Raw genomic sequence first — 27,848 nt, forward strand, 5'->3', positions numbered from 1 at the left:
TGTTTCTCCCTCACATCAATGTTTCTCTCTTCCTCTCTCCCTCCCTTCCTCTCTCTAGGTTCAATTCAAATTAAAGAAATAAAATAACATTGGGCTTTGAATATATAAAAAATAGAAAATGATGACATAAAGTACTATAGGGATTCAAAGGAGAGTGATGTTCCAGTTAGTTTATTACATAAGACTTCATGGAGTTTCATATGTAGTGGAACTTAAAGGATTGTAGAATTTGGACAGATGGTCAGTGAGAACATTAGTCCAGGCTGAGAAAATTGGAAGAGAGGCACAGAAGTATGAAAGGTAATTTGTGTTTTAGGAATGGTCAGTAGTCTCATTTGATTGGGCAATTAAAAAAAATGAGTGCTTGTCATGGGCTAGAACTTTTAAACACTTTATGGGAATTATATAGGAGTATTAGAGGACCAGTGCACGAATTCGTGAATGGGTGGGGTTCTTTGGGGTGGTCTGTGGGGATCGGGCCTCCTGCCTGCCGCTCCTGCTCATCTCGGCCCCACGGCGCCTGCCATGGGCTCGCGCCCAGTCAGTCCCAATTGGGAGAGGCTCACATTGCAGCAGTGGCGCTTGCCAGCCATGGGCCCTGTGTCAGGTGCCCGATCCAAGGGGTGTGAGGGGGCTGGGACATCATGGCCCTCCGGGAGGGTAGTGGGAAGCCCTTGCTGGCCTGGGATCTGGATCCGTCCCGCTGACGTTTGCACAGGTTGTCAGGATTCACTTGGCGGCCACTTTTATATTGTTTCTTCCTTGCAGAGCATCTAGGAAGGGAAAGCAGCAGCGGAGCCCAAGGCCAACTTCCAGGAGGCCTGGAGTGCTGTCGTGATCCTGCCAGTGGTGCTGGTCCATTGGTGACTGGCCCATTCTCCGGAGATTGGACCTGCAGGACTACTGAGGGAGTGAGTAGCTACCACCAGGCTGGTGGGCCACCAGGATGGGTCGGTCAGCTGAGCAGCACTCACACTGTGGGAGTGCACTAACTACCAGGGGGCAGCTTCTGCGTTGAGTGTATGCCCCCTCATGGTCAGTGTGTATCATAGCAACTGGTCGAGCAGTCATTTTGTTGCTTAGGCTTTTATATATATGGACTAAAGGCCCAGTGCAAGAAATTCATGCACTGGTAAGGTCCCTAGCAACTGCTGGCTACCAGCAGGGTATTCCCTCCCTTCCCACTGGCCTCCTGTGGCTGCTGCTGCTGGCCAGGGCCTCCCTCCCGTCTGACAGTCGCCTGCCACTGCCAGCCGCTCCCTCCCTTCCCCCAGCCAGCCCTACCCCCTGGTCGAACTCCTGAATGAACTCCCGATTGAGGGGACAATTTGTATACTATGCTTTTATTATATAGGACTGGAGGCCCAGTGCATGAAATTTGTGCATGGGGAGGGGGGGTCCCCTCAGCCCAGCCTGCACCCTCTCCAATCTGGGACCTCTCGAGGGATGTCTGACTGCTGGTTTAGGTGCGATCCCGGGGATCAGGCCTAAAGCGGCAGTTGGACATCCCTCTCACAATCCGGGACAGCTGGCTCCTAACTGCTCACCTGCCTGCCTACCTGATTGCCTCCAACTGCCCTCCCCTGCTTGCCTGGTTGCCCCCAACTGCCCCCTGCTTGCCTGGTTGCCCCTAACTGCCCCCCTTGCCAACATGGTCGCCCCACACAGCCTGCTGGTCAGTCCTTTGATTGTCCCTCACTAACTTCCCTGCCTACCTGGACACCCCATGCAGCTGCTGTGTGGTTGCTACTCTTAATGTTCAGTCATTCCTCACTAACGCCCCTGCTAGCATTCTGCACCCCAGCCTAGCCAGAGGCCCATCCGAGGCTGGGAAATGCAAACGACTTCCCTCCCTGTTCTCAGGAACTCCGATAAAGGGCTTCCTTCCTCTTTCTCAGCTGGCTTTCACCCCTGTGTCTCTGCCACCAGCCCCTCCTATCACACTATCCTCCACCCATCCACCCTCTGGCCACCCGGACTTGACCTTGCCCGGGAGTTGGGGTCCACTCGACTCTGCTCAGCTCACCGGGTCCTTCTCTTATTATGCAAGCGTTCTGTGCCCCGGCCTGGCCAGAGGCCCATCTGCGGCCAGACATGAAACGCTTGCCTTGTTGCCGTGGTGACAAAGCAAGTGTTCTGCCAGGCTGCTCATGCTGCCCACTCTCAGCAGTCTTGCCCCCCCCCTCCCCCCGTGACTGGGGGACTCTGGCAGGGCTGAGAGGACTGGGTGCCGCCATCTTGTGGCTATGGGCACCACCATCTTTGTGACGGAGTGATGGTTAATTTGCATTTTATCCTTTTATTAGATAGGATAGAGCAGTGGTCAGCAAACTCATTAGTCAACAGAGCCAAATATCAACAGTACAATGAATGAAATTTCTTTTGAGAGCCAAAAACCGACTTCTGCACATGGGCCACGAAGTTTCAATCACACTGTACATGCATGCCCGCATGTGGTATTTTGTGGAAGAGCCACACTCAAGGGGCCAAAGAGCCACATGTGGCTCACGTGCCGCAATTTGCCAACTACTGGGATAGAGGTTTGGTGCATGGCTGGGGTCCAACCGGCTCACTCTGATGGGGTCCATTCAGGGCCAGGCTGGCGGGGCCAATTGGGGGACAGGACAACAGGGAAGGGAGGCAATCAGGGCCTGGATCAAGCTGTTGGCTGCCACAGTGCACGTCATAGCCACCAGTCATTCTGGTTGTTCTGTTGTTCTGCTGTTCGGTCAATGGGCTTTTACATACAGTATGTAGACTAGAGGCCTGGTGCACAAAATTTGTGTACTCGGTGTGAGGGGGGGTCTCTCAGCCCGAATTGGGAGAGGGTTCAGGCCAGGCCAAGGGACCCCACTAGTGCATGATTGGAGCTGGGGAGGGATGCAGGAAGTTGGCCAGCTGAGGAGGGGCTGCGGGAGGGCTCCAGTGCATGTATGGCCCATCTTTCTCAGTCCTAATTGGCCGGATCCCAGCAGCAAACTAACCTACCAGTCGGAGCATCTGCCCCTGGTGGTCAGTGCATGTCACAGTGAGCAGTTGAGCGGCCTTAGCATATCGTTAGCATATTATGCTTTGATTGGTCGAATGACTGACTGGACGACTGGACACTTAGCATTTAGGCTTTTATTATATAGGATTATCTTTGTTTTAGAAGGATGGAACTGTGGCTTAGAGCGGTTATTTGTCCGAGCCCTGCACATGGTTGGAAAACGGTTAAGCAGGACTTGGTGGATTGGCTCCAGAGTCTATATATGTAACACTTAGATCATAGCTGCTTTCTTCAAGGAGATATGTGAAATAAAGTAAAATAGTTAGATGTGGTGTGGACTCTAGATGGTGATGAATGTGATGAATGGCTGGTTTCCTAAGAAGTCTGAGCTTCATGAGAGGTAATGGGGATCTTTAAGTTTTGGGGCCAGGAAAATAAACAATCAGAAGAGAGTTTTAAAAGAAGTATCATTAGGTAGCAGTTCAAAAAATGGATTTGAAGTAAGTGAAATCAAGAGATAGTGGAGATTAGTTAGTAATTTCCTGGAGTGACATAGGTAGGCTCTCACCTAGAAACAGGACTAGTGGGATAGATAGGATGAATGGATGCTTTGAAGATAACTGCATGGAAAATGATCATGTTTTCCTGATATTACAGTCATGATAATTAAAACAAGTCTACAGTTTTTGCATTCTGGCCATGGAATTTTAATTAATACTATTAATTAAATTGATTTGATAAAGTCCTCTATAGTTTTATAATGTTATAAATAAAAGGCAGCTGGTAGAGGTCAGGCATAACAAAGTTGGGACCTGATGTTCCTCCTTTAAACTTTCTTCATCTCCTTCCTTTTCCCCTTCAATTCTTCCTTACTTTCCTTTCTTCTCTAACACCCCCCTTTCTTCTTCCCTTTGTTTTTCTCTGGTATTGTCAATTATTCTTTATGGCTGGCAAAGCAGCAGAAAACTAGCCTATATAATAAAGATGGAATATTCAAATTGACCGTCACTCCATCACAAATATGATGGCGCCCACAGCAGAGGTGGGGTTTCCATAACACAAGATGGCTGCTCCCACAGTGGAGGCCGAGTTCCTGTAAGGAGCCTTAACGAGCAATCAGTAGGAACCTGAGGCTGCGTGCCCCCCACCCTGTGGGGTTTGACAGGGGACCTCAGGCCATGCCCCCTGCCAGCTCTGGGTCAGGGGACCTGAGGCTGCGCCCCCCACATGGCACCAGGCCAGGGGACCTGAGGCTGCACCTCCCTCCCAGCAGGGCTTGACAAGGGTGGGACCGACCGGGTCTGGATCTATCCCAATGGGGTGTGGCTGGCTGGGTCTGGGTCTTGTGCAATTTCGAGGCACACATGGGTGGGTGGGAACTTGACTCTGGGTCTCATGGTGTGCCCCAGACTCTGACAAGGGAAGATTTTCATATATATTTTACTAATTTTCCTTCATCTCTGACACTTCTATTTATAGAGAAAGGGCAAATAGCAATATTAACATATTTCCTCTAATTAATCCCCTTTTAATGTACATGAATTTCATGAAGCGGGCCACTAGTATTGGTATATAATAACCATTATCTTACACACAACTTTTTCAAGTTTCAGTAGCAAACAATACATTAGTTCAAGTATAGGGAAATTGGTTAGAACTGCAGTATACACAAGCTTGTCCATGGAACCACTTGGTAAGATTATTTTGGTTTGTTTTTTACACATATGTCTACTTTGCACCTTGAACTATAATAGGGAAATGCCTAGAACTGTGTCTGCTACAAAGCAAGTAGAGCAAGTGTAAGCAAAGATTTACAAAATAATTTTAATGCAAATACATAGAAGAGTGCTTTCTACAGAACCACCTCAACTTTTAAAGCTCTTGCACTCACACTGTGTTCCATCATGTCCTCTGTAGTCACGTGTATTTTTTCCCATGTCTTTTCTTATGAATCCATTTCCTTGCTTTTTTGGTAAATTATAAGCCATTTTGTTCTCTAAAAAGACTTTTTTCTAAAACATTAAAGAAAATATATTGGTTAACATCAACTTGCTATTTAAAAAATGCAAAGCCAATAGTACAATATGATAGTATATTGGAAATGAATGGTCATTCATGACTTGTAAAGTTACTTGGTAAGTAAGTAAAGGGTAAATTTCCATTTGTGGTCAAACATGATGAATATACATATTTAATACATAAATGCAATTTACTTTATTACATGTACTCAGGGAACTAGTCAAGTTTCAAATCAGAAAATGTCTCTTAATCCATAGCTGTCCTGGGAAGTTGAGGGAATTTCTAAATAATCTTCAGTTGGAGGATGTCTGAGTGACTTAAACACAGTCACTCAGGCTGACAGTAGGTAAACATGACATATACATGAAATGTGACTGCCCTTTGTGAATCTCGGTACTAATATTGATCCAGAAAGAATATGATTGCACATAGCAAGAACCCCAGATCTCCTCAGAGGGTTCCCTAGCATATTCAGCAAGAGAATGCATCAGTACATGCATGTGAAAAACTACCCAAGGCCACAGAAAGGCCCATCCTAAAGGATTAGAGAATAGCGCTCCTCAGCCACATATCATGTGTATCCTCAACAGCCCTTCTGGAAACATGTTATTCACAGTGTATTCAGTAGAGTATTAACATGGATCTTGCCTCAGTAGTGGGGAACAAATAGTCCCAGATTAAACATGGTTCCAGCTCCATCTAACAAATTTTTAAAAGCAAGACCTATAACAATAAAACTGTTTCTAAATAAATTATCTACATCCAAGGAAAAAGTTAAAAATATTTATAAGCACCCAAAAATTAAAATTCATGATATCTGCCATCCAATTAAAAACTAAGCATATAAAGTAGCAGGGAAATATAACCCATAAAATGACTAAATCAATCAAAATTGACTCAGAAATGACATGAAGTTTAGAATTTAAAAAATAATTTAACATAGATAACAATTGCATTCCATATATTCACAAGGCAAAGAAGAGACAGGAAATATATAGAAATGAACAAAATAAAAATTTTAAATATGTGAAACAGTAATAGAATGGATACATTAACAGCATAGTAGACAATTCAAAAGAAGGGGGAACATCACTCAGCCAGAAGCTAGGTTCACAGCTGGTGAGTGCAGTGTTGTGGTGGGAGCCTCTCCCGCCTCCATGGCAGCACTAAGGATGTCTGACTGACGGCTTAGGCCTGTTCCCCATGGGGAGCCATCAGTCAGACATCCCCCAAGGACTCCCCAACTGCAAGAGGGCTTAGGCTGGGCTGAGGGATGCCCCCCTGAGTGCACAAATTTTGTGCACTGGGCCTCTAGTTAGACAATAAATGGTTTACCTAAGAGACAAAGGAAGAATTTTTTTTTTAAAATCCTGGAAACAAATGAAAATGAACACACAACAACCCCAAATCTCTGGGACACAGCAAAAGCAATCCTGAGAGGGAAGTTGATAGCATCACAGGCCTACCTCAAAAACCAAAAAAATTAATAATAAATTATTTAACCGTACAACTTAAAGAATTGGAAAGAGAACAACAAGAAAAGCCCAGAACAAGCAAAAGGAAATAATAAAAACAAGAAAAAAAAAATATAGCCATCCACATTGTAAAGGAGGAAGTATAACTGTCATTATTTGCAGATGACATGATATTATACATAGAAAAACCCTATTCATTCAATAAAACTACTAGATTTAATAAATGAATTTGGTAACATAATAGGATACAAAATTAACACCCAGAAATTGATGGCATTTTTATACATATATAATGAATTCTCGGAGATACTAGAAAAACAATCTCATTTATCATTGCAACAAAAAAATTAAGATACGAGGAATGAACTTAAAAAAGGAGGTAAAAAGACCTATACTCAGAAAACTACAGAATGTTGAAAAAAGAGAGGAAAATATACACAAGTGGAAGAATATAAAGTGTTCATGAATTGGTAGAATTGATATCATTAAAATGTCCATACTACCCAAAGTAATCTATAGATTCAATGCAATCCCTATTAAAATACAAATGGCATATTTCACATATCTAAAAGAAGCACTTCAAAAATTTATATGAAACCAAAAAAAGACCCCAAATAACCACAACAAGCTTGAAAAAGAAGTTGGAGGAATCACAATACCGAATATTAATTTATACTATAAAATCACTACTCAAAACAGCATGGTACTGGAATAAGAACAGGCATATAGATCAATGGAACAGAACAAAGGACCCAGAAATCTACCTAAGCCATTAAGCTCAATTAATATTTGACAAAGGAAGCAAGAGCATATAATGGAGTAAAGATAGTTTCTTTAATAAATGGTGTTGGGAAAATTGGACAGATATATGCAAAACATAAAACTAGACCACCAATTTATACCTTACACAGGAATAAACTCAAAAGAGATAAAAGACTTAAATGCAAGTCTTAAAACTATAAAAATCTTAGAAGAAATCATAGGCAGCAAAATCTCAGCCATTTCTCTTAATATGTTTATGGCTATATCTCATAGGGCAAAGGAAACTAAGGAGAAATTAACAAATGAGATGACATCCAAATAAAAGCTTCTGCACAGCAAAACAAACCATCAATAAAATGAAAAGAGAGCCCACTGCATGGCAGAATATATTTGCCAATGATACACCTGGTAAGGGGTTAATTTCCAAAATATATAAGGAACTCATACAACTTAACAAAAGGGAGACAAACAATCCAATTAAAAAATAGGCAAAGGACCTAAATAGACACTTCACCAAAGGGGACATACAGAAAGCCAAGAGACATATGAAAAAACATTCAAAGTCACTAATCAAATTAGTGCAAATTAAAGATGCAAATTAAAATGACAATGAGTTATCACCTCATGCCTGTCAGAATGCCATAATCAACAAATCAACAAATGACAAGTTCTGGCGAGGATGTGGAGAAAAGGGAACCCTAGTACACTGCTGATGGGAATGCAGACTGGTGCAGCTACTGTGGAAAACAGTAAGGATTTTCATCAGAAAATTAAAAATGGAATTGCCATTTGACTCAGTGATCCCACTTCTAAGAGTATATCCTAAGAAACCAGAATCATTAATCATAAAGAATATATGCACCCTTATATACATAGCAGTGCAATTTACAATGGCTAAGATTTGGAAATAGCCCAAGTACCCATCTGCAGATGTGTGGATAAAAGTGTTATGGTACATTCACACCATGGAATACTATGCAGCTATACAAAAGAAAGAACTCTTATCCTTTGAGACAGCATGGATGGACCTGGAGAGTATTATGCTAAGTTAAATAAGCCAGTCAGATAAAGATAAGTATATATGATCTCACTCATATGAAGATTAATAAAAATAAAAAAGTGATGAACAAAATAGATACAGAGACATAAAAGCATGGAAGAAATTTATGGATTTCAGAAGGAAGGCGGAGATAGGGGGAGGAATGATTAATGGGGCACTTATATGCATATATGCATGGCCCATGGACAAAAGCAATAGTCTGGTGAAGGTCTGGGAGGGGTGATTGTGAAGTACAGGGGATCAATGGGGAAAAACATGAAACAAAGGGGACATCTGTAATACTTTTAACAATCTACACTAATAAAAGAGAAAGATGCAAATTGACCATATATCTGCTATGCCCACCAGCCAATCAGGAGTATGCAAATTAACCCCAATGATGGTAGGTTAATTTGCATACACAGGCATCCAGCGGCCTGGGTCCTGGGAACATCCTCAGGACCCAGGCTGCTCCAAGCCTGTAGGCCCGCATGTAGGATCTGAGCTGTGGGGCTCCCAGCATGCCCTAGGCCACTCCTAGCCCACCAGCTTTGGCACAGATCGGCTGGGGGCTGGGCAGCAGAGGCAGGAGCAGGGCCTAAGTGGAGCCAGGGGGAAGAAGGGGGCCCTGCCCAAGCTGTGGCACAGGCTTGATCGGAGCCAGGGGTCCCTGCCCAACACAAGGCAGAGGCTTAATCGGAGCCAGGGGGTCCTGCCCAAGCCACAGTGGAGGCTTGAGCAGGGCAGGAGCAGAGCGAGGGGGCCTGCCCAAGCCATGGCAGAGGCTTGAGCAGAGCTGGGGGGAGGGGCCTGCCCAAGCTGCAGCAGAGGCTTGAGCAGGGGGCGGTGTGAGGGTGCTAGCCTCGGCTTGCCAGCAGCCCTGCCTCTGTGCATGAGCTGCAAAGAAAACACCTTTTCTGACCACTCATTGGCTAAGCTCCCTGTATGCCACTGGTAATATTATTGGTAACTTGGGTAATAAGAATCCAAAAAGGTGATCTAGGGTTTTTCCACCACTCCTGGAGGAAAAAGCAAAGGTCCACTGCTGGAGGGCTAAGAAATGTCATATCCTGCCCTAGCCAGTTTGGCTCAGTGGATAATGGCTTGGCCTGCCGACCGCAGGGTCCGGGTTCGATTCTGATCAAGGGCATGTACCTAGGTTGCAGGCTCCTCCCTGGCAGGGGCACAGGTCAGGGCTCATGCAGGAGGCAACCAATCAAAGTGTCCCTCTCACATTGATGTTTCTCTCTGTCTTTCCCTCTCCCACACTCTCTAAAAATCAATGGAAATATATCTTCAGGTGAGGATAAAAAAAAAAAGAAAGAAAGAAATGTCAGATCCTATGAAAGACACTTCTTGAAAATGCCTAAAGAAAGTTGTCATTTTTTCATGGTGAAGGGACTGGAGTCTGTTGATGAAAACACCTTGGGGGCTGCAGTGTCTGGCAGTGGCTGCAGTAGTGGGGTGATGGGGCTGGCGCCTTCCCCTGATCAGCTTCCTGTGGGGAGCGGGCCTAAGCCGTCAGTAGGACATCCCCTGAGGGCTCCCAGTCTGTGAGAGGGGGCAGGCTGAGCTGAAAGACCCCCTCTAGTGTATGAATTTTGTGCCCTGGGCCCCTAGTAAAGATTAATAAAAATAAAAAAGTGTTGTATACTGCAAACTCATAACATTGATAAGAAAAGTTAAAGATATCTAAATAAATGAAGAGATATATTTGGTTCATGAGCTGGAAAACTAACCATTATAAAGAGATCAATTGATCCAAACTGATCTGTTGAGTCAACACAATTCCGACAAAATCTCAGTAAAATTTCCTGGTAGAAATAAACAAGCTGATTCTAAAATTTATGTGGATACGTTAAAGGGCTTAGAGTAGCCAAAACACCTTTAAAAGTGAAGAAAAAATTTGAAAGGCTAGTTCTACTTATTTAAAGAATTATTAAAAATACTAGAGGCCCGGTGCACAAAATTTGTGCATGAGGGGCAGGGTTTCCCTCAGCCCAGCCTGCACCCTCTCCAATCTGGGACCCTTCAAGGGATGTTTGACTGCCCTTTTAGACCTACTGGAATCGGGCCTAAACAGGCAGTCAGACATCCCTCTCACAATCCAGGACTGCTGGCTCCCAACCGCTCACCTGCCTGCTTGGCTGATTGCCCTACTGTTTCTGCCTGGCAGCCTGATCACTCCCTAACCTCTTCCCTGCCAGCCTGATTGATGCCTAATTGCTCCCCTGCTGGCCCAATTGCCCCTAACTGCTCTCCCCTGCTGGCCTGATCTCCCCAAATGATCCTGCCCTGTAGGCCTGGTAACCACCAACTGCCCTCACCTGCTGGCTGGGCATCTCTAACTGCCCTCCCTTGCCAGCCTGGTCACTCCTAAATGCCCTCCCCTGAAGACATGGTTCCCCCCAACTGCCCTCCCTGTAGGCCTGGTCCCCCCAAACTGTCCTCCCCTATAGGCATGGTTCCCCCCAACTGCCTTCCCCTGCAGTCTTGGTCACCCCCAACTGCCCTCCCCTGCAGGCCTGGTCCCCCCCATCTTCCCTTCCCTGTAGGCCTGGTCCCCTCCAACTGCCCCCCCCTGCTAGCCTGGTCCCCCCCAACTACCCTCTCCTGCAGGCCTGGTCCCCCCAACTGCCCTCCCCTGCTGGCCTGGTCCCACACAATTGTCCTCCCCTGCTGGCCTTATCTCTCCCAAGTGCCCTCCCCTGCTGGCCTGATCACCCACAACTGCCCTCCCCTGCTGGCCATCTTGTGGTGGCCATCTTGTGTCCACGTGGGGGCAGCCATCTTGTGTGTTGGAGTGATGGTCAATTTGCATATTAGGCTTTAATTAGATAGGATATTAAAGACAGTAGTAATTTGACAAATAAGTCAAAGAGCAAAAAATAGTTCAGAGGTAAACCAGTACAACTTATTTTGTACAAAGGCAAAAATCTTCTAAATATTTTTGTAACCCTAAACCTATAATTTGGAATAAAAAAATACACATTATAATGTCAGATCTGAAAGAAAAGATATAAAATATTGATGAACTGAAATGTTCTTATAGTAAAACATGATGTAAAAAAGACAATTTAGAATACCTTCATTGGAAATATCAGTACTTGAAATAGCTCTGCCATTAACACACCTTAAGCCCCCTGTGGTGTTTCATGCCTCCCATCAGTGGTCATGTCTAATGGGAACTCCTGGTGCTAGAGTTTATCCATTGTCCTGGTTGCCACTAACATTGGCTAGGACTCATGGAAGAGAAATTGGCATCAAGTAAAAATGAAGGGGAAACCTGGGGCATTCTGTTGCTCTCTGAAAACAAAGATACTTTCAAAGATGTCTGGAAATGAAAAAGGAAAGAAAATGGAAGGGAAGGGAAGGGAAGGGAAGGGAAGAGAAGGGAAGGGAAGGAAAGGAAAGGAAAGGAAAGGAAAGGAAAGGAAAGGAAAGGAAAGGAAAGGAAAGGAAAGGAAAGGGGAAAGGAAAGGGGAAAGGAAAGGAAAGGAAAGGAAAGGAAAGGAAAGGAAAGGAAAGGAAAGGAAAGGAAAGGAAAGGAAAGGAAAGGAAAGGAAAGAAAGGAAAGGAAAGGAAAGGAAAGGAAAGGAAAGGAAAGGAAAGGAAAGGAAAGGAAAGGAAAGGAAAGGAAAGGAAAGAAGGGGAAAGGAAAGGAGGGGAAAGGGAATGGGAAAGGGAAAGGGAAAGGGAAAGGGAAAGGGAAAGGGAAAGGGAAAGGGAAAGGCGAACTTGGAGAGAGAGAACTCCCAGTAAAAACAAATGATGAAAAACTGCTGGTGGGAATGCAGACTGGTGCAGCTACTGTGGAGAACAGCATGGAGTTTCCTCAAAAAACTAAAAATGGAACTCCCATTTGACCCAGTGATTCCACTTCTAGGAATATATCCTAAGAAACTAGAAACACCAATTAGAAAGGATATATGCACCCCTATGTTCATAGCAGCACAGTTCACCATAGCTAAGATTTGGAAACAGCCTTAGTGCCTATCAGCAGATGAGTGGATTAAAAACTGTGGTACATCTACACTGCGGTAAAAAAGAAAGGGTTCTTACCATTTGCAACAGCATGGATGGAACTGGAGAGCATTATGCTAAGTAAAATAAGCTAGTTAGAGAAAGATAAATATCATATGATCGCACTCATTTATCCTATCTAATAAAAGAGTAATATGCAAATTAACCATCACTCCACTACACCAACAAGCCATGCCCACCAGCCACACCCACAGCCAATCAGAGCGAATATGCAAATTAACCCCAACCAAGATGGCTGCAGCCACAGAGAGCAGGAGGGAGGCTTGGATTTCCCTGGCAATGGAGGAAGCCAAGCTTTCCACACACCCTGGCGGGCCCCGGCCTCCATTCAAGGGTACAAAGTTTCAATTATAGAAGGTAAATAAATTCCAACAGAAATGGCGGCAGCCACTGAGCCGGAAGAGCAGGAAGCTAGGGTTGCCCCGGGTGATGGAGGAAGCCAAGCTTCTGCAGCCCTGGCCCGCTCAGGCCTTCACTCCAGGCTACAAAATTTCAATTATAGAAGATACATAAATTCTAACAGAAATGGCTGCCAGCCACGGAGCGAGCAGGAGGCTTGACTCTGCTCCAGGCTACAAAGTTTCAATTGTAGAAGATAAATAAATTCCAGATACCAGGGCCTCCACTTGGGTCGCCGGGGGTGTGGCCAGTCTGAAAACCACCACAGGCCCCTTGCCCAGGCCACCCCACGCCCCAAGGGAACCACCACCCTGATCTGGGACACCCTTCAGGGCAAACCAGCTGGCCCCCACCCATGCACCAGGCCTCTATCCTACCTAATAGAAGAGTAATATGCAGATTGACCATCACTCCAACACACAAGATGGCTGCCCCCATGTGTTCAAAGATCCTGCCCCCATGTGGACACAAGATGGCCACCACAAGATGGCCAGCAGGGGAGGACAGTTGGGAGGGACCAGGCCTGCAAGGGAGGGCAGTTGGGGGCAATCAACCCTGCAGGGGAGGGCAGTTAGGGGTGACCAGGCTGGCAGAGGAGGGAATTTAGGGGCAAACAGGCTGGCAGGGGAGCAGACATCAATCAAGCTGGCATGGGAATGGTTAGGGGGTGATCAGGCTGGCAGGCAGAAGCGGTTAGGGGCAATCAGGAAGGCAGGCAGGTGAGCAGTTGGGAGCCAGCAGTCCTGGATTGTGAGAGGGATCCCAGATTGGAGAGGGTGCAGGCTAGGCTGAGGGACACCCCACTCCCATGCACAAATTTCGTGCACCGGGCCTCTAGTGGAATATAATGAACAACATAAACTGATGAACAAAAATAGATCCAGAGACAGAGAAACATCAATCAGACCATGAAATCTCAGAGGGAAGATAGGGGAGGGTGGGGTAAGTGGCAGAGATCAACCAAAGGACTTGTATGTGTGCATATAAGCCTAACCAATGGACACAGACAACAGGGGGTTGAGGGCATGAGTGGGGGGGATGGAGAGTAATGGGGGAATAAGGACACATATGTAACACCTTAATAAAGAAATTTAAAAAAATGAAAATAATCATATCTAATAAAGAGGGAATATGCTAATTGACCCTCACACCATCACAAATATGGCAGCACCCACAGCCAATAAGGAGGGAATATGCTGATTGACTGCCCCACCCTCAAAGATGGAGGCGCCCACAGCCACAAGATGGTGGTACCCAGTCCCCTCAGCCCGCTGGGGCTTGCCGTGCCTGCCTCCGGAGTCCCCCAGTCCCCTCAGCCCCCCAGTTTCCCAGGGCCAGCCCAAGGTGCAGGCAAACCTTGGATGGTGGCTGCCCAGCCGCCCAGGGCTTTCTGAGGCTCAGGTAACCAGGCTGGCTGAGGCTTGTGCTGCTGGCAATAGCAGCAGCAGAGGTGTGATGGGGCATTGCCTTCCCCTGATTGCTGGGTTGCCTCCCGCCCCTGAGGGCTCCCACACTGTGAGAGGGGGAAGGCTGGGCTGAGGGACTACCCCTCCAGTGCATGAATTTTCAAGCACCAGGCCTCTAATAATTACAATAAATTGAAATGAACTGAGCTTTCCATCTGAGCAGTGAGTTCCTGATAATACTAAAAGGTACATGTGACAAAAGTATAATTAAAAGATTATACACATTTGAATTTCCAATATTAAAAAGTTGTGATATAGCAGAATATATTAATATAGCCAAATTATGTAAATCTTACACTTAATCTAGATTTGCAAAAAATAAGTTACCTAAAATTATTATTTATAATTTTAGACCAACATTTACTGGTATTGATACAGCATGTTGTCAGTGTTATTTTAAAAAGCAGTCTACATGTCCTAGCTAGGTTGGCCCAGTGGATAGAATGTCGGCCTGTGCACTAAAGGGTCCCATGTTCAATTGTGGACAAAGACATGAACCTCAGTTACAGGCTTATTTCCCATGCGGGAGGCAACCAATAAAGAATAAAAATTAAAAAATTTTAAAAAGCAATCTATAAAACAGTCTATGAGGTATAATAACATGAATTTATTTATTTATTGGAATACATAAATATTTATAGAAATACTAGTGGCCCAGTGCACAAAATTCTTGCATGGCCCAGCCTGAACCCTCTCCAGTTAGGGACCCCTTGGGGGGACATCCCCCTCGCAGTCTGGGACCGCTGGCTCCTAAGCGCTCACCTGCCTGCCTGCCTGATTGTCACTAACTGGCTCTGCCTGCCTGCCTGATTGCCCCTAAACCCTCTGCCTGCCTGCCTGATTGCCCCTCACTGCCTCCCCTGCCGGCCTGATCTTGCCCCCAACTGCTCTCCCCTGTCAACCTGATCTCACCCCCAACTGCCCTCCCCTGCAGTCCTGGTTGCCCCCAACTGCCCTCCTCCACTGGCCTGATCTTGCCCCCAACTTCCCTCCTCTGCTGGCCAATTTGGTTCTGATTGGTCGGTTTCTATGCCAGTTAGCGTCAAAAGCTCCACCTCCTAGGCAGCCATTGGTTCCTCACAGTTGACCCAGATTTGGTTCTGATTGGTCAGCTTCTATGCCATTCAGCATCAAAAGCTCTGCCTCCTAGGCAGCCATTGGTTCCTCACGCTTCACCCAGATTTGGTTCTGATTGGTCGGTTTCTATGCCAGTCAGCACCTCTGGGCCTGTCAATGGGGCCTGATCAGAAAGGTGGGGCTGATCAGCAGCCCTGGTAGAGGCCTGGAGATAAATGGAGGTGCAGCTGCTGGCCAGACTGGGAGAGAAAGAGAGAGGCAAGTGCTGATCAAAAGCTGCCACAGAGGCAAGGGATCAGTCCCTGCTACTCTCTTCAGGCTTCTCTCTGGCCCTGATTCTGGCCTCTCTCTGACCCTCAGCAGTCAGTGCTGGGGCACCGTGCCTGCAGTGGAAGCAGTCAGACTGCAGGACTGACTTCTGGTTGGTCGAGCCTCAGTGGTTACTGGTCGTTATGACCCAGGGTTTTTATATACTAGGATTAAGTGTGTATGTGTGTGTGTATGTATACTAGTAAGTTAATAGGGTGGTGCTGGGATTACAAATGGTTTCTCTTTCTCTTTAAACAGATTTAGGCTCTAAATCATAAAATATTATACATACTATTTAAACTTAAAAGCACTTACTCTAAACTGGTGGGTAAAAATTGAGAATGTTTTCCAATAAATTCTAATTCTAAGAAAAAAATCAGTTATATCATCTATATATAAAAAATCCTAAGCGATCTTTAGGGTGGAACAACTGCAACGACTGGTCGCTGTGACACACACTGAGCAGGCAGACAGGCAAGCAGTTAGGAGTGACCAGGCAGGTGAGTGGTTAAGAGCAAGCAGGCAGGCTAATGGTTAGGAGCAAGCGTTTCCAGATTGCGAGAGGGATGTCCAACTGCCAGATGTCCGACTGTAGGGATCAGGCCTAAACCGGCAGTCGGTCATTCCCCAAGGGGTCCCAGATTGCGAGAGGGCGCAGGCCGGACTGAAAGACCCCATCCTCCCAGTTGCACGAAATTCATGCACTGGGCCTCTAGTTTTTTTCTATAAGAATTACAAGTATAGTTTATGGTGTGAGATAAAGTCAAAAGTAGTTATATTAAAGAATAGGGCATCACTTTTTATATCACAGTCAGAATATAAAGATGGCCAAAATATAGTAAACATTTCCTTTCAGGTTTGAATAATGCATATCATTGGGGGTTACTGACCCATTGTCATCTTGTCTAGTGTACTTTTGAAAATCCAAACTAGCAAAGCTTCTCCTCTAACAGCCCAGATTAGAGGTGAAAGTTAACTCTACCTGTTTGTCACTCTCTCTTTTGTTTTTGTGCAGTTGTTCCTCTAGCCCAGCTTCTCTGTTAACACCTTTTACAGTCTCTGTCAGAAGCAACGTCTCTTTTGTCTTCCATTCCTGGAGAGCACAGTGTTATTGTGATTAGTGTTTACAGTAACCCCTTGTATTTTGTCCACCACCAACAAGCAAATTATTACAAGTGAAGAGCCTAACAGAAGTCAGGTCAAGTGTAGGGAAAGTCAAACATTGGCTTTCCTTCCTGCACACCTATTAGGAATGCAGGCATGGTTATTTATGGCATGGTTATCTTTTACTGAAGCTAAAATTAAAAAGGTATCCCCCTTACACTGAGGGTGATCAGGGATTTAAATGGTGTCTAGTAACTTCCACGATCATCTCTTTAAGAGCAGTATTGACTCATATAAATAGATTGGTGTCAGCTTGTATATCATAGTTCTGAAGAAAGATTAACATGGGTAAATTATTTAGATCTGAAATGACTTCCAAGAAGTATGAAAAAAAGTATGTATCATATATGTATATATCTGTATGTGTCTGTGTATATATACATATAAAGAATGTTTTTTAAATTTACAGAAATAAAACTATCCTTTGATATGCCTTTTTATATTTAGTGTTTAGTAAAATACCTGTACTTTCTAAACAACTAATTATGTTAAAATTATTTATGAATAAAACATTGCACACAATTTTTCTCTTCACATTTTAAATATATCTCTCACCTCTTCAAATTTTCTAAGAAGGTTAAGTTTTCTTCTTGTTTGTTCCCACTGTCGTTTTTCTTCTCTTTCCATCCAGAGGAGGCGCTGCTCTTCTGCTGTGTGCTCACGGTGGTCTAATTTCCTACTTATCATATCCAAATATCTAAATAAAGTGCAAATGCAAGTCAAGGTGAATTGCATCTTGTCCTTCTAGTGGCATCAGGTGCTTTGAAATGCCCAGACCACCTCCTTGCTCAATTTTTACTTCTTGAACTACAGGAATTTTACAGTTTTTCTCTCAGCTCCATTCAATTATTTGTAAGCCAGCTCTCACCATGCTTGGTCATACAGATATCCCTACTCTGTCAGTGTCAGTTCTTATGGCCAAGACTGTGGTAAAATGTGGAGCAGGTTCTTTCAAAACATTTTGCACAGCCCTAGCCAGTTTGTCTCAGTGGATAGAGCGTCGGCCTGAGGACTGAAGAGACATGAATTTGGTTCCAGTCGAGGGTTCATACCTTCACTGCAGGTTCAGTCCCCAGTTCTGGTTGGGGCAAGTGTGGGAGGCAACTAATCAATGTCTCTCTCACATTGATCTTTCTCTCTCTGTCTCTCCAGTTTCCTTCCACTCTCTGAAAATCAATGGAGAAAATATCCCTGGTTGAGGATTAACAAAACATAAACAAACAAACAAAACCCGCTTTGCATAAACAAACAAAAAAAACCCGTTTTGCATTAACAAAACAAAACATAAACAAACAAAAAAAACACTCATAACTCAGTGGGTTTAGGGATATAAAGTTGCAAAGAAGGCTGGAATAAGTGAAAATTGATTTCAAATCTAGAACCACCACCAGATTTGAATTTCCTAACAAAAAGATGTATCCTGGCTCCCTGTGACCTACAGAGCCTTCAACAAATCTTCCATCTATAGTCCCAGTCTCTGGTATGTCAATATGCTTGTGGAACTACCACAAATGGACCCACAGAAAATAAAAGTCAGGCTGTGCAGCCCAATCACTCACCTTGATGAAGGAGGAAAGAGAAGGAGAAAAAACTATATCCCTTCATTTCCTAAGATATGGGCTGGACCACGGAATGGTAATCGCTGAACATGAGCAGGTAATATCTGAAGAGCTTACATTTTTTCTTTTAGGGACAATGCATCACTATATTGGCAGTAGATATAGTTTAATCAACCTCCATTTTTGACTTTGTATGAACTTCCTCAAATTTAATGCTGTCAGCCCTTTAAAATGAATCAAAAGCTACTCCTAGAGGCCTGTGCTAAAAGATTCCTTCCCTCCCTTTCCAACTACAGGAAGGAATTTGGATCTAATTTGCCCTTTAGTTATCAGTTTGGATTACCTCTTCGACTCCCATAAACCTTGTCATCTCTGATGGAAGTTGCTCTTCCTTCCCTTGGCATCCAAGTTCCCAATTTCTGTACCTCTTGGTCTCCCTTCCTCTCCATACTGGGGGCAGGAGTGAAGTTAAATAGTGTCTAGTATGTTAAATAATTCCTAACTTCAAATCTTTCTAGTACTTTCCCAACTTATTTGAGCCTATAATCTATACATGAAATATGCAGTCACTTCCATCTTACCTGGGCCTTATTAATGGCTCCTGGTCCTTAAAAGATTGGACGTCCTCCCATAAAAACCAGTTTTGTGACTGTGCACCACCAGCAAGTCTAGGTAGTTGATTGTTGACTTGAAATTTATTTATTTGTTTTGCAAGCATTTCCTATTTTTTAAAAAAGTGTGTATCATATATTGCACATACAGTATATGTACATGAATGAATATATATATATATATATATATATATATATGTATGTATATATAATGTTTTAAAAATTCACAGAAATAAAACTGTCCTTTGATATGCCTTATTTATTTATTGTTTAGTAAACTTCCTGTACTTTCTAAATAACTCAGTCTGTTTAACTTCATTTAAATCTATTTTGAATCAATTACAGACCTGGTTAACTGAACCAAATTAAAAATTTCTGTTGGAAAATGAAAACTAAATATCTCACCATATATTTCCATCCATTCTGAAAAAAAATTAAATAAAAACATAGAAGAAGGGTAGGAGAAGCTCTAGACACAGATGGAGAAATGGGGGGGAAAATATAGAATACTTAAAGGTAAAGGTAACTTATTCTCATTTCTATACCACTCTTTCAACCATCTATACGAACAATAGAGGAATATGCAAATTGCCTGAGATGCCATCACAGTAACAGTAATGACTGAACAGCAGGCTGGCAGGCTGTATGGGATGACCAGGCCGGCAGGGGGTTAGTGAGCGATGACCAAACGACTGAACAGCAGGCTGTGTGGGGTGACCAGGCCAGCAGGGGGGTTAGTGAGGGACAACCAAATGATTGAACAGCAGGCTGTGTGGCATGACCAGGCCAGCAGGGGGACAGTTGGGGGTGACCAGGCCAGCAGAGGATGGCAGTTGGGGGTGACTAGGCTGGCGGGGGGGAGGACAGTTAGGGGTGACCAGGCTGGCAGAGTGGGGCAATTGGGGGCAACCAGGCTGGCAGGAAGAGGCTGTTAAGAGTGATCAGACTGAGAGGGGGGGCAATTAGGGGCGATCAGACAGGCAGGGAGGTGAGTAGTTAGGAGTCAGCAGTCCCGGATTGTAAGAGGGATGTCCGACTGCCGCTTTAGGCCTGATACCAGGGATTGGGCCTAAACCGGCAGTCGGACATCCCCCAAGGGCTCCCGGATTGGAGAGGGTGCAAGCTAGGCTGAGGAGACCCCCCACCCATGTACGAGTTTCGTGCACTGGGCCTCTAGTAGAACATAAATGTGTAAAAGTACACATACACATACCTTTCTTGAACCTAAAACCCAAATTCACTCATGGACATGATGTGTGCATGACACACACACACACTAACTTTGAGTCAAAAATTGAAAGGAGCCTGGCTCAGTTGCTTGGGCATTGTCCCATGCACCAAGAGGTTGCTGGTTGGATTCCAGTCAAAGCATTTCCAATCAGGGCATATGCCCGGGTTATGCACTCAATCCCAAGAGGGGACACACAGGAGACAGCCAATCCATGGTGAGCTCTCACATAAATGTTTCTCTCTTCTCTCTCCCTCTCAAAAATCAATAAAACTCTTTTTTTTAAAAAAATAAAAATTTAAAACTTGAAAGGAAGTCACTATTTATACCTTCTCTCCCTGTACCTAATTATTCCACTTTACCTTTATAAGAAAACTAGAGGCCCAGTGCACAAAATTCATGCATGGGGGGAGGGAGGTGTCCCTCAGCCCAGCCTGCGCCCTCTCCAATCTGGGACCACCTTGAGGGATGTCCCTCTCACAATCCAGGATGGCTGGCTCCCAACAACTCACTTGCCTGCCTGCCTGATTGCCCCTAACCGCTTCTGCCTGCCAGCCTGATCACCCCCTAACTACTCCCCTGCCAGCCTAATAGACACCTAACTGCTCTGCTGCCAGCACGATTGCCCCTAACTGCCCTCCCCTGCAGGCCTGGTCGCCCATACTGCCCTCCTCTGCTGGCCCAGTAACCCCTAACTGCCCTCCCTTGCCAGCCTGGTCACCTCCAACTGCCCTCCCCTGCAGGCCTGGTCCCCCCCAACTGTCCTCCTCTGCAAGCCTGGTCCCCCCAAACTGCCCTTCCCTGCAGGCCTGGTCCCTCCCAACTGCCCTCCTCTGCCGGCCTGGTCATCCCTAACTGCCCTCCCCTGAAGGCCTGATCACCCCCAACCGCCCTCCCCTACAGGCATGGTCCCCCCCAACTGCCCTCACCTGCAGGCCTGGGTCCCCCCAACTTCCCACCCCTGCCAGCTCGGTCACCCCTAACTGCCCTCCCCTGCTGGCCTGATCACCCACAACTGCCCTCCCCTGCCGGCCATCTTGTGGCGGCCATCTTTTGTCCACATGGGGGCAGACATATTGTGTTGGAGTGACAGTCAATTTGCATATTACTATTTTATTAGATAGGATTTTGTACTGGATGAACACAGCTGCACATTCATGGGTACAAACACACAGTATACATGTTCTTGAGTCACCCGTAGGACATTATAAATATTCACATGGCTCCTCTCCTGTTACTCAAGCTGTTTTTGGTTACAGCTTCTGAATCTTGCTGCCACAATAGACTCTTCTTATTGGCTCCAACTCAGACAGAAGGAACACATTGGAGTAGCAATTTAGCTACTAAATTATGCAAACTACCACTGACATTAATAGAATGACCTGGTCCCTTTCTTGGCTTAATGAAGTCACCTCAAATTATTCTTTATTCCTGCTCTAAATTTATATTTGGAAAAAATACTTTTCATACAAGTAAATCTTTCTTCCTAACCTTATGTAAGAAAACAAATTTAAGTATTTAACATACTTGTTCTTTTAAGTAGTGCTTTTCGAAGTCTAATTTCAGACTTGTAAGATATTGCCTGTACTGGTTAAACTCCTTCAAGTTACATACAACCTAAAAAAACAAAACAGCTGTAAACATTTAAAAATCATAGCAATCACTTTATGGAGGAAAAATAGTAATAATATAAAATTTGATAAAATTTTGTTAACAAGAGTAATAAATTGCTAACCATTTTGTAAGTAGTATATCTCTACAATCTTTAAACAACAGGGCATTTCTATCCAAGTCTTATTACTTTTAAAAAATACTATTTATGAATTTAGTACACACAATTGGAGTTATTAGAATAAAATACCAAGAATAGACAAATATGCAAATTGACCACACCTTCACTACACCTAAGCCACGCCCTCCAACCAATCAGGACGAGTATGCAAATTATCCCAACAAAGATAGCGGCTAATTTGCATATTAAGACAGCGTCGAAAGAAGCCAAGAGCTGCAGAAGGGAGTAAAGCTTCAAAGAAGCAAGCAAGCCGGGGGGGAGAAGGGAGGAGCGAAGTCAGGGCTGGGGGCGAAGGGAAAAGCAGGCGGGCTGGTGGAGAAGGCGGGGCAGGCGACAAGGGTGGAGCGGAGGCGGGGCCGGGGGAGAAGGGAAAAGCTGGCCGGCTGGAGGAGAAGGCGGGGCGGGCGACAAGGGAGGAGCGGAGGCGGGGTATAGTGCAGCAGGAAATCCTATTGCAGGATTTTTCCTGCAACGGGAACGCTAGTGTAATAATAATGTTCAACACAAATTAGAATATAAGATTGTTCTTATTCTATCAAGATTGTATCAGGCTAATATTGCTGTGTTCCTAGTTTGTCTTTAGTTTTTAAAAATTTCATAAGACATAATCCTTGACAAGCATACAAAATTATTGGAGACAAAGAACTATGATGCAATAGGAAAATTATTTTTATATTCTCAAATTACTTGGTAATCATCTTTTGATATTATAAACAAAAAAGGTAGAAGAAGTGATATCATTTAGAAACACAATTGTCTGATTTCCCTTGACCCAAAATACTAAGTAATTTATAGAATTTCTAATTAGGTATCTCTCATGACCAAGTTAAAGGTGAACCCCACTCCCATCCCAGTGAGGTATAGAAGCCAACTTATATCAAGTCTTGGACGTCTTCAATGATTAAAAGGAAGTAATCTTCAACCCACTTCATTATTTCGGGTGATGTAGCCTCCTTTCCTTAATCTCCTCCGGATATCTTCACGTGAATGGTATGCTCTTAAATGTGGATCATGGAGACTATTATATTGGTTGTCCAAAAGTCGACAATAAGGATCAGTCAGATTAAAACCATAAGAAGGTTGAAAAAGCTGCAAACACAGATTTAAAAAGATGACAAATGTAAATTTTGAAAATGACTAGAATGTTCATGCAAAATAAAGCATGCAAGAAGAATTTGACATGGGGAAAACCAGCAACAAAAAGATTTGGGTTATGTAATGCTAATTGCTTATTCCTACCACCCCCCTCCCCAAACACACACACAACACACCTGACCTGAATTATTCTAAAAACCCACCCTCACTCAATTCCTCCACTGATCTCCACCAGTCTCTGCCCCTGAGCCAGAGAAGAAAGGAAGAGAGGAAATGAAAGAGACTAGGATAAAATATGTCTTAATGGACAAAGCTAATGCTAAGTTCTCCATTTTCTTCCTCCCTCTTCCAGGTCAAGGCATTGCATTCAAAGTATAATGTTAATTATGACTATTATATCACAATAATCTAAAAATGAAGTGGAGAATCTTTTTCCAAGATGCATGGAAACAAGTTTGTCTAAAAGATAGAAGTAAAACTCAGATGTTAAAGATGATGGATTAAAGAGTTATTGTGTCTTGGAGTCTTATCTAATACAAAAAACCAACAATCTCTGAGTACTATAGTCAGGAAAAAATTGAAGATCTGACTTATAAAGTTCATATATTGAAGAATCAGTTATAAACGATATCATCAGAAAGTTTTCCATATGTGAAAAGCCAAGTACAACCTTGTGCTATAGCCATTAGCATTTAAAAGAAGAAAAATATCAGCTAATAGTCATGTTTCTATATGTATTATTTTGCAGGAGTAGGGAACCTTTTTTCTGCCAAGGGCCATTTGGATATTTATAGCATCATTTTCAGGCCAAACAAAATCATCAACTTAAAAATTAGCCTGCAATATTTGGTCAAACATTTAATTAACTCACCCCTAATGCCTAGGCAGGGCCAGACCAAATGATTTTTAGGCCTTATAGGGCCCACACGCTAGATGTTCCCCACTCCTGTTTTAGAGGAAACAGCTGTTACTTAATCTCATTTGTAAATTAAAACATTACCAAAGTGGGAGGTGTTTTTTTTTTTTTTTGTTTGCTTTGTTTTTTGTTTGTTTGGTGTGAGTTCTTAGTCCACTTTCAAAAACAGGATGGTGTTAATGCCTTAATGAGAACCTGTGAAAGGGAAAGAGTGGAGGACACAAGTAGGTGTGGACTTTGTCCTAATGTCTTTACATTATTTTTGTTTTCATTTACCTTTTTCTTTTCAGGAAAACAGAAGGTTTAGTCTAAAGTAACATAGAAGCAGGAACTGGCCCAAGTGAAAGGTGACTGAAAGTGTGGGGATGTGGCAAATCTGAGAGGACCTGCCCTGTTTGCAGGCCCTGATTCAAGGTACAAGACTCCACAGTCCTGACCTGTCTGCAGGGACCTGTGTTGTTCTGCCTGGCAGCAGCCACGTCACTCATGTTCTGAACACTAAGCAGCCTGGCTGGGTGGGATCCTCAAGGAACTCCCTTAATGTAGGTGGGAGGATGCTTCACATGTGGGCAAAGGGGCAGATTGGTGGGAACTGATCAGGATGCTAGCTTTCCTTTCCATTTAAAGCTTCCTTGGAAAGTTTCTGTTCTCAGGCTTAACATAGGCTTTAAGCCCTTCCAAGGGGCCTAAATCATAAAGTATAATCATTCCTTAACACGTTAAGCACCCAGTCACCGGTGACTGACACTATACTTTCCGTCTGGAAGACAAACCAGTGCTTCCCTGAGAAGGAAGAGAAAGGAATTCTTTGGGGCAATGTTTTGAATTCAGTGAAGCCAGATATGAAGCAACCAACAGTCATGAGTCCAGGATTGGTCTGACTATTTCTTTTAGAGATTGACATTTAGATAGTGACTTTTAGTTGTGATGTTTCTCAAGATCAAACCTGGGCTACTGACCTATAAATGAAGCACACCTTTTAAACAAATCCATTCATGCCCTAGCTGGTTTGGCTCAGTGGATAGAGCTTGGGCACACAAATTGAAGGGTCCAAGGTTCGATTCTGGTCATGGGCAAGTATCTTGGTTGCAGGCTAGATCCCTGGCCTTGGTCAGGGCATGTGTGAGAGGCAACCAATCAATGTGTCTCTCTCACATCAATGTTTCTCTCTGTCTCTCCCCCTCCCTTGTACTCTCTAAAAATCAATGGAAAAATATCCTCGGGTGATGATTAACAACAACAACAACAAAAATTCATTCATTGGACCAGGTTGACCCTTTTGTTTTCAATTAAAATAATTGGTTTGTTTTCCTTTGGAAAAAAAATACACTAAAAGTGTAAATATAAAGCATTACTTTATTGAGGAGCTTTTAGGAAAAGAAAAGGAAAGCTCTCACAGTCTTCAAGGTAATAGCTTGGTGCCTAATATAATTAAATGAAGACAATTTGGGGGAAATGAATGTAGTAAGAATACTTTTTTAAAAAGTAGTTGATAAGCGATTAATTTGTGACAGAAAATGGTAATATAACAAACAATATACTTGAGGAAGCAGGCAAAAGAAAGACAGGGCTAAGTTTAGATACAAAAGAAGAGAAGTATGGGTGGCAAGCATGCTGTAGGAAAGCTAGTTTTTGTGAATGTGACCCAGTTAAATTGTACAAGGTAGGCATGGTTTTAGTCAGCTTGATCTATCTTAGAACAGATTTGATTTTAGAACCAAATATTTCCCAGAAGCAAAACTTACTTTAAAAAATAATGTTACTTGGCAAGTATCAAATACCAAGGCATCCTACTCATTTCTGACATCACAGAGAGTAGGAGGAATTCTTCCTTGTAGAATTTTTGGCGATATTAACCAAAGAAACACTCAGAGAATATACTGTTTTGGCCAGGGTGTTTCAGTGGTTGAGTGTCAACCTATGAACCAGAAGATCATGGTTCCATTCCTGGTCAGGGCACATGCCCAAGTTGTAGGCACGATCCTCAGTGTGGGGCATGCAGGAGGCAGCCAATCAATGATTCTCATCATTCGTGCTTCTATCTTTCTTTCCCTCTCCCTTCCTGTCTGAAATCAATAAAAATATATGTTATTTTAAAAAAGAATGTACTAAACCTGCTTCAGTGTTAGTGATTAAGTAAAGGGCTGAGGAAGTTTGAGGGTGGGTATAGCATTGAGGACTAAAAGTAAGAAAGGATTTGAGGGAAGTACACACTATAACCCAGTATGATTTAAGTTATAAAACTGTAATTATAGAATTGCAGTGTTGAGTAAAATTAAACAAACCAAGGGCAATGCAAATTCCAAAGATAAGCTTACTGGAGGCTATGAGACTTCAGAAAAAAATATTGAAAGATATTTGTAATTCATAGACTGAGGAGAAGGGTATGCCAGGTTTGGGGGAAGGTGAATAAAGGCACAGAAGTATTAACATGGTATGTGTGAGTAGGTATAAAAGACCACAACTGGAGGAAGCTGTGTTTCTGGGTGGGAGTGAAGACTGGACAGGAAGGTAGGGGAAATCAAGGACTCTCTTTGGGGATGCAGAACCTTCTTCTATTTAAAAAAATAAATATATTTTTTATTGATTTCAAAGAGGAAGGGAGAGGGAGAGAAGAGATAGAAACATCTCCTGCACTACCCCTACTGGGGATCAAGCCCACAACCTGGGCATGAACCCTTGACCGGAATCAAACCCAGGACCTTTCAGTCTGAAGGCCAATGCTCTATCCACTGAACCAAACTGGCTAGGGCAGAGCCTTTGTCTATTAAAGTGAAGTTAAAGTACCTAAACATGTTAAATCATTTCAGTTCCATTTTATGTTAACTATTGTATATGAAATAAAATTTCTCTCCAAACAAAATCTAGAGATGTTTCTATAATGACAGTTTTGTATATGTTATTGGTTAAAATCATAAAATAATTAAATGCCAGCCAGCACCATTAATTTTCCATCCTTTAAGCAAACATATTTACTTCTACGTAAATAAATTTCACTAAGTAAGTACGTATTGTGTTGTTTCAAAGAAAAATTAATATGCTTCCAAAACTTAAGAGAGAAGAATAAAAACTTTCCATCCCATGATTCTGTGCGAGACATACTAGATGAAGTTGCTTGGAATGAATCCTCAACAATACCTTGGATTAGATGTGGGTTTGATTTTTGTTTTTTTCTGTGAATGTTGATGTGAATTCCCTCAATGGACTTTGTATAATGTAGCACCTGACTTTAAGAGCAAGTAGAAATGGGCAAAGACAACCAATGTCAAAGCAAAAATTACCTTTTTATTTAACTTCGTCGTATAGTATAAATTATTGCTCCCAGGGATCACGGGCAGCTTGACCTCAAGAGGTAGATCCAGTAGTGCAGCAGCTCTGACCCCAGGGAACACACCCTGTCAGGAACAATAGAGAAATTTCTTTCCTTTTAGGCTTTATTTCCTTAGTTCAGGCCTATCTACCCCTACTTTAACTAAAGGAAGCAAAGAGTCATACAGTCAGGGTTGAAGAGTGCTGCCTGCCAGATAGCCCTGAAGACCTCCCGAACAACAGTTATACCCATGGGACCTGTCTGTGGCTCTATCTGGCCTACCCAATGGAATACAAGGACACCAGGCCTCCTGCCACTCACATCTCTGTACTGCTGGCTGTCTTCCTGTCTTTGAGAAGGCTGCTGGTGGCCTTCTTGGTGGGAACAATGCTGGCAGCCTTGCAGTGGGTGCTGAGGTAACTCTCCATAGAAGGCCTGGGCCCCCGCCCTCCTCATCCCTTGTCCAGACCACACCTGGAATGCCTAGTACCCCCTGGTTTCCAAGGTCCCACTGTCTCAGAGTTCCAGGTTGGAATGTCGGGGCCCCAAAGGGCAGAGCTCCTCTCACTTGAGGCTTGAGCATCCAGAGCTGGG

The 27,848-nt window shown here is 43.7% G+C and overlaps 1 protein-coding gene across 1 annotated transcript; it reads right to left on the bottom strand.

Annotated features, from left to right (window-relative positions):
- Positions 1–4,835: 4,835 nt before the first annotated feature.
- LOC114234195 (fibrous sheath-interacting protein 2-like) lies at positions 4,836–27,848 on the bottom strand. Its single transcript, XM_054726124.1, has 8 exons — positions 27,576–27,848; positions 27,226–27,339; positions 22,861–23,022; positions 21,669–21,758; positions 18,884–19,023; positions 17,299–17,440; positions 16,562–16,672; positions 4,836–5,001 (listed from the first exon to the last, which is right to left on the bottom strand). The coding sequence occupies exons 1-8, from the start codon at positions 27,708–27,710 to the stop codon at positions 4,855–4,857; spliced, it is 1,041 nt and encodes a 346-aa protein (XP_054582099.1). The 5' UTR covers positions 27,711–27,848; the 3' UTR covers positions 4,836–4,854.

The sequence above is a fragment of the Eptesicus fuscus genome, chromosome 2 (genome assembly GCF_027574615.1).
Source record: "Eptesicus fuscus isolate TK198812 chromosome 2, DD_ASM_mEF_20220401, whole genome shotgun sequence".
Lineage (NCBI taxonomy): Eukaryota > Metazoa > Chordata > Mammalia > Chiroptera > Vespertilionidae > Eptesicus > Eptesicus fuscus.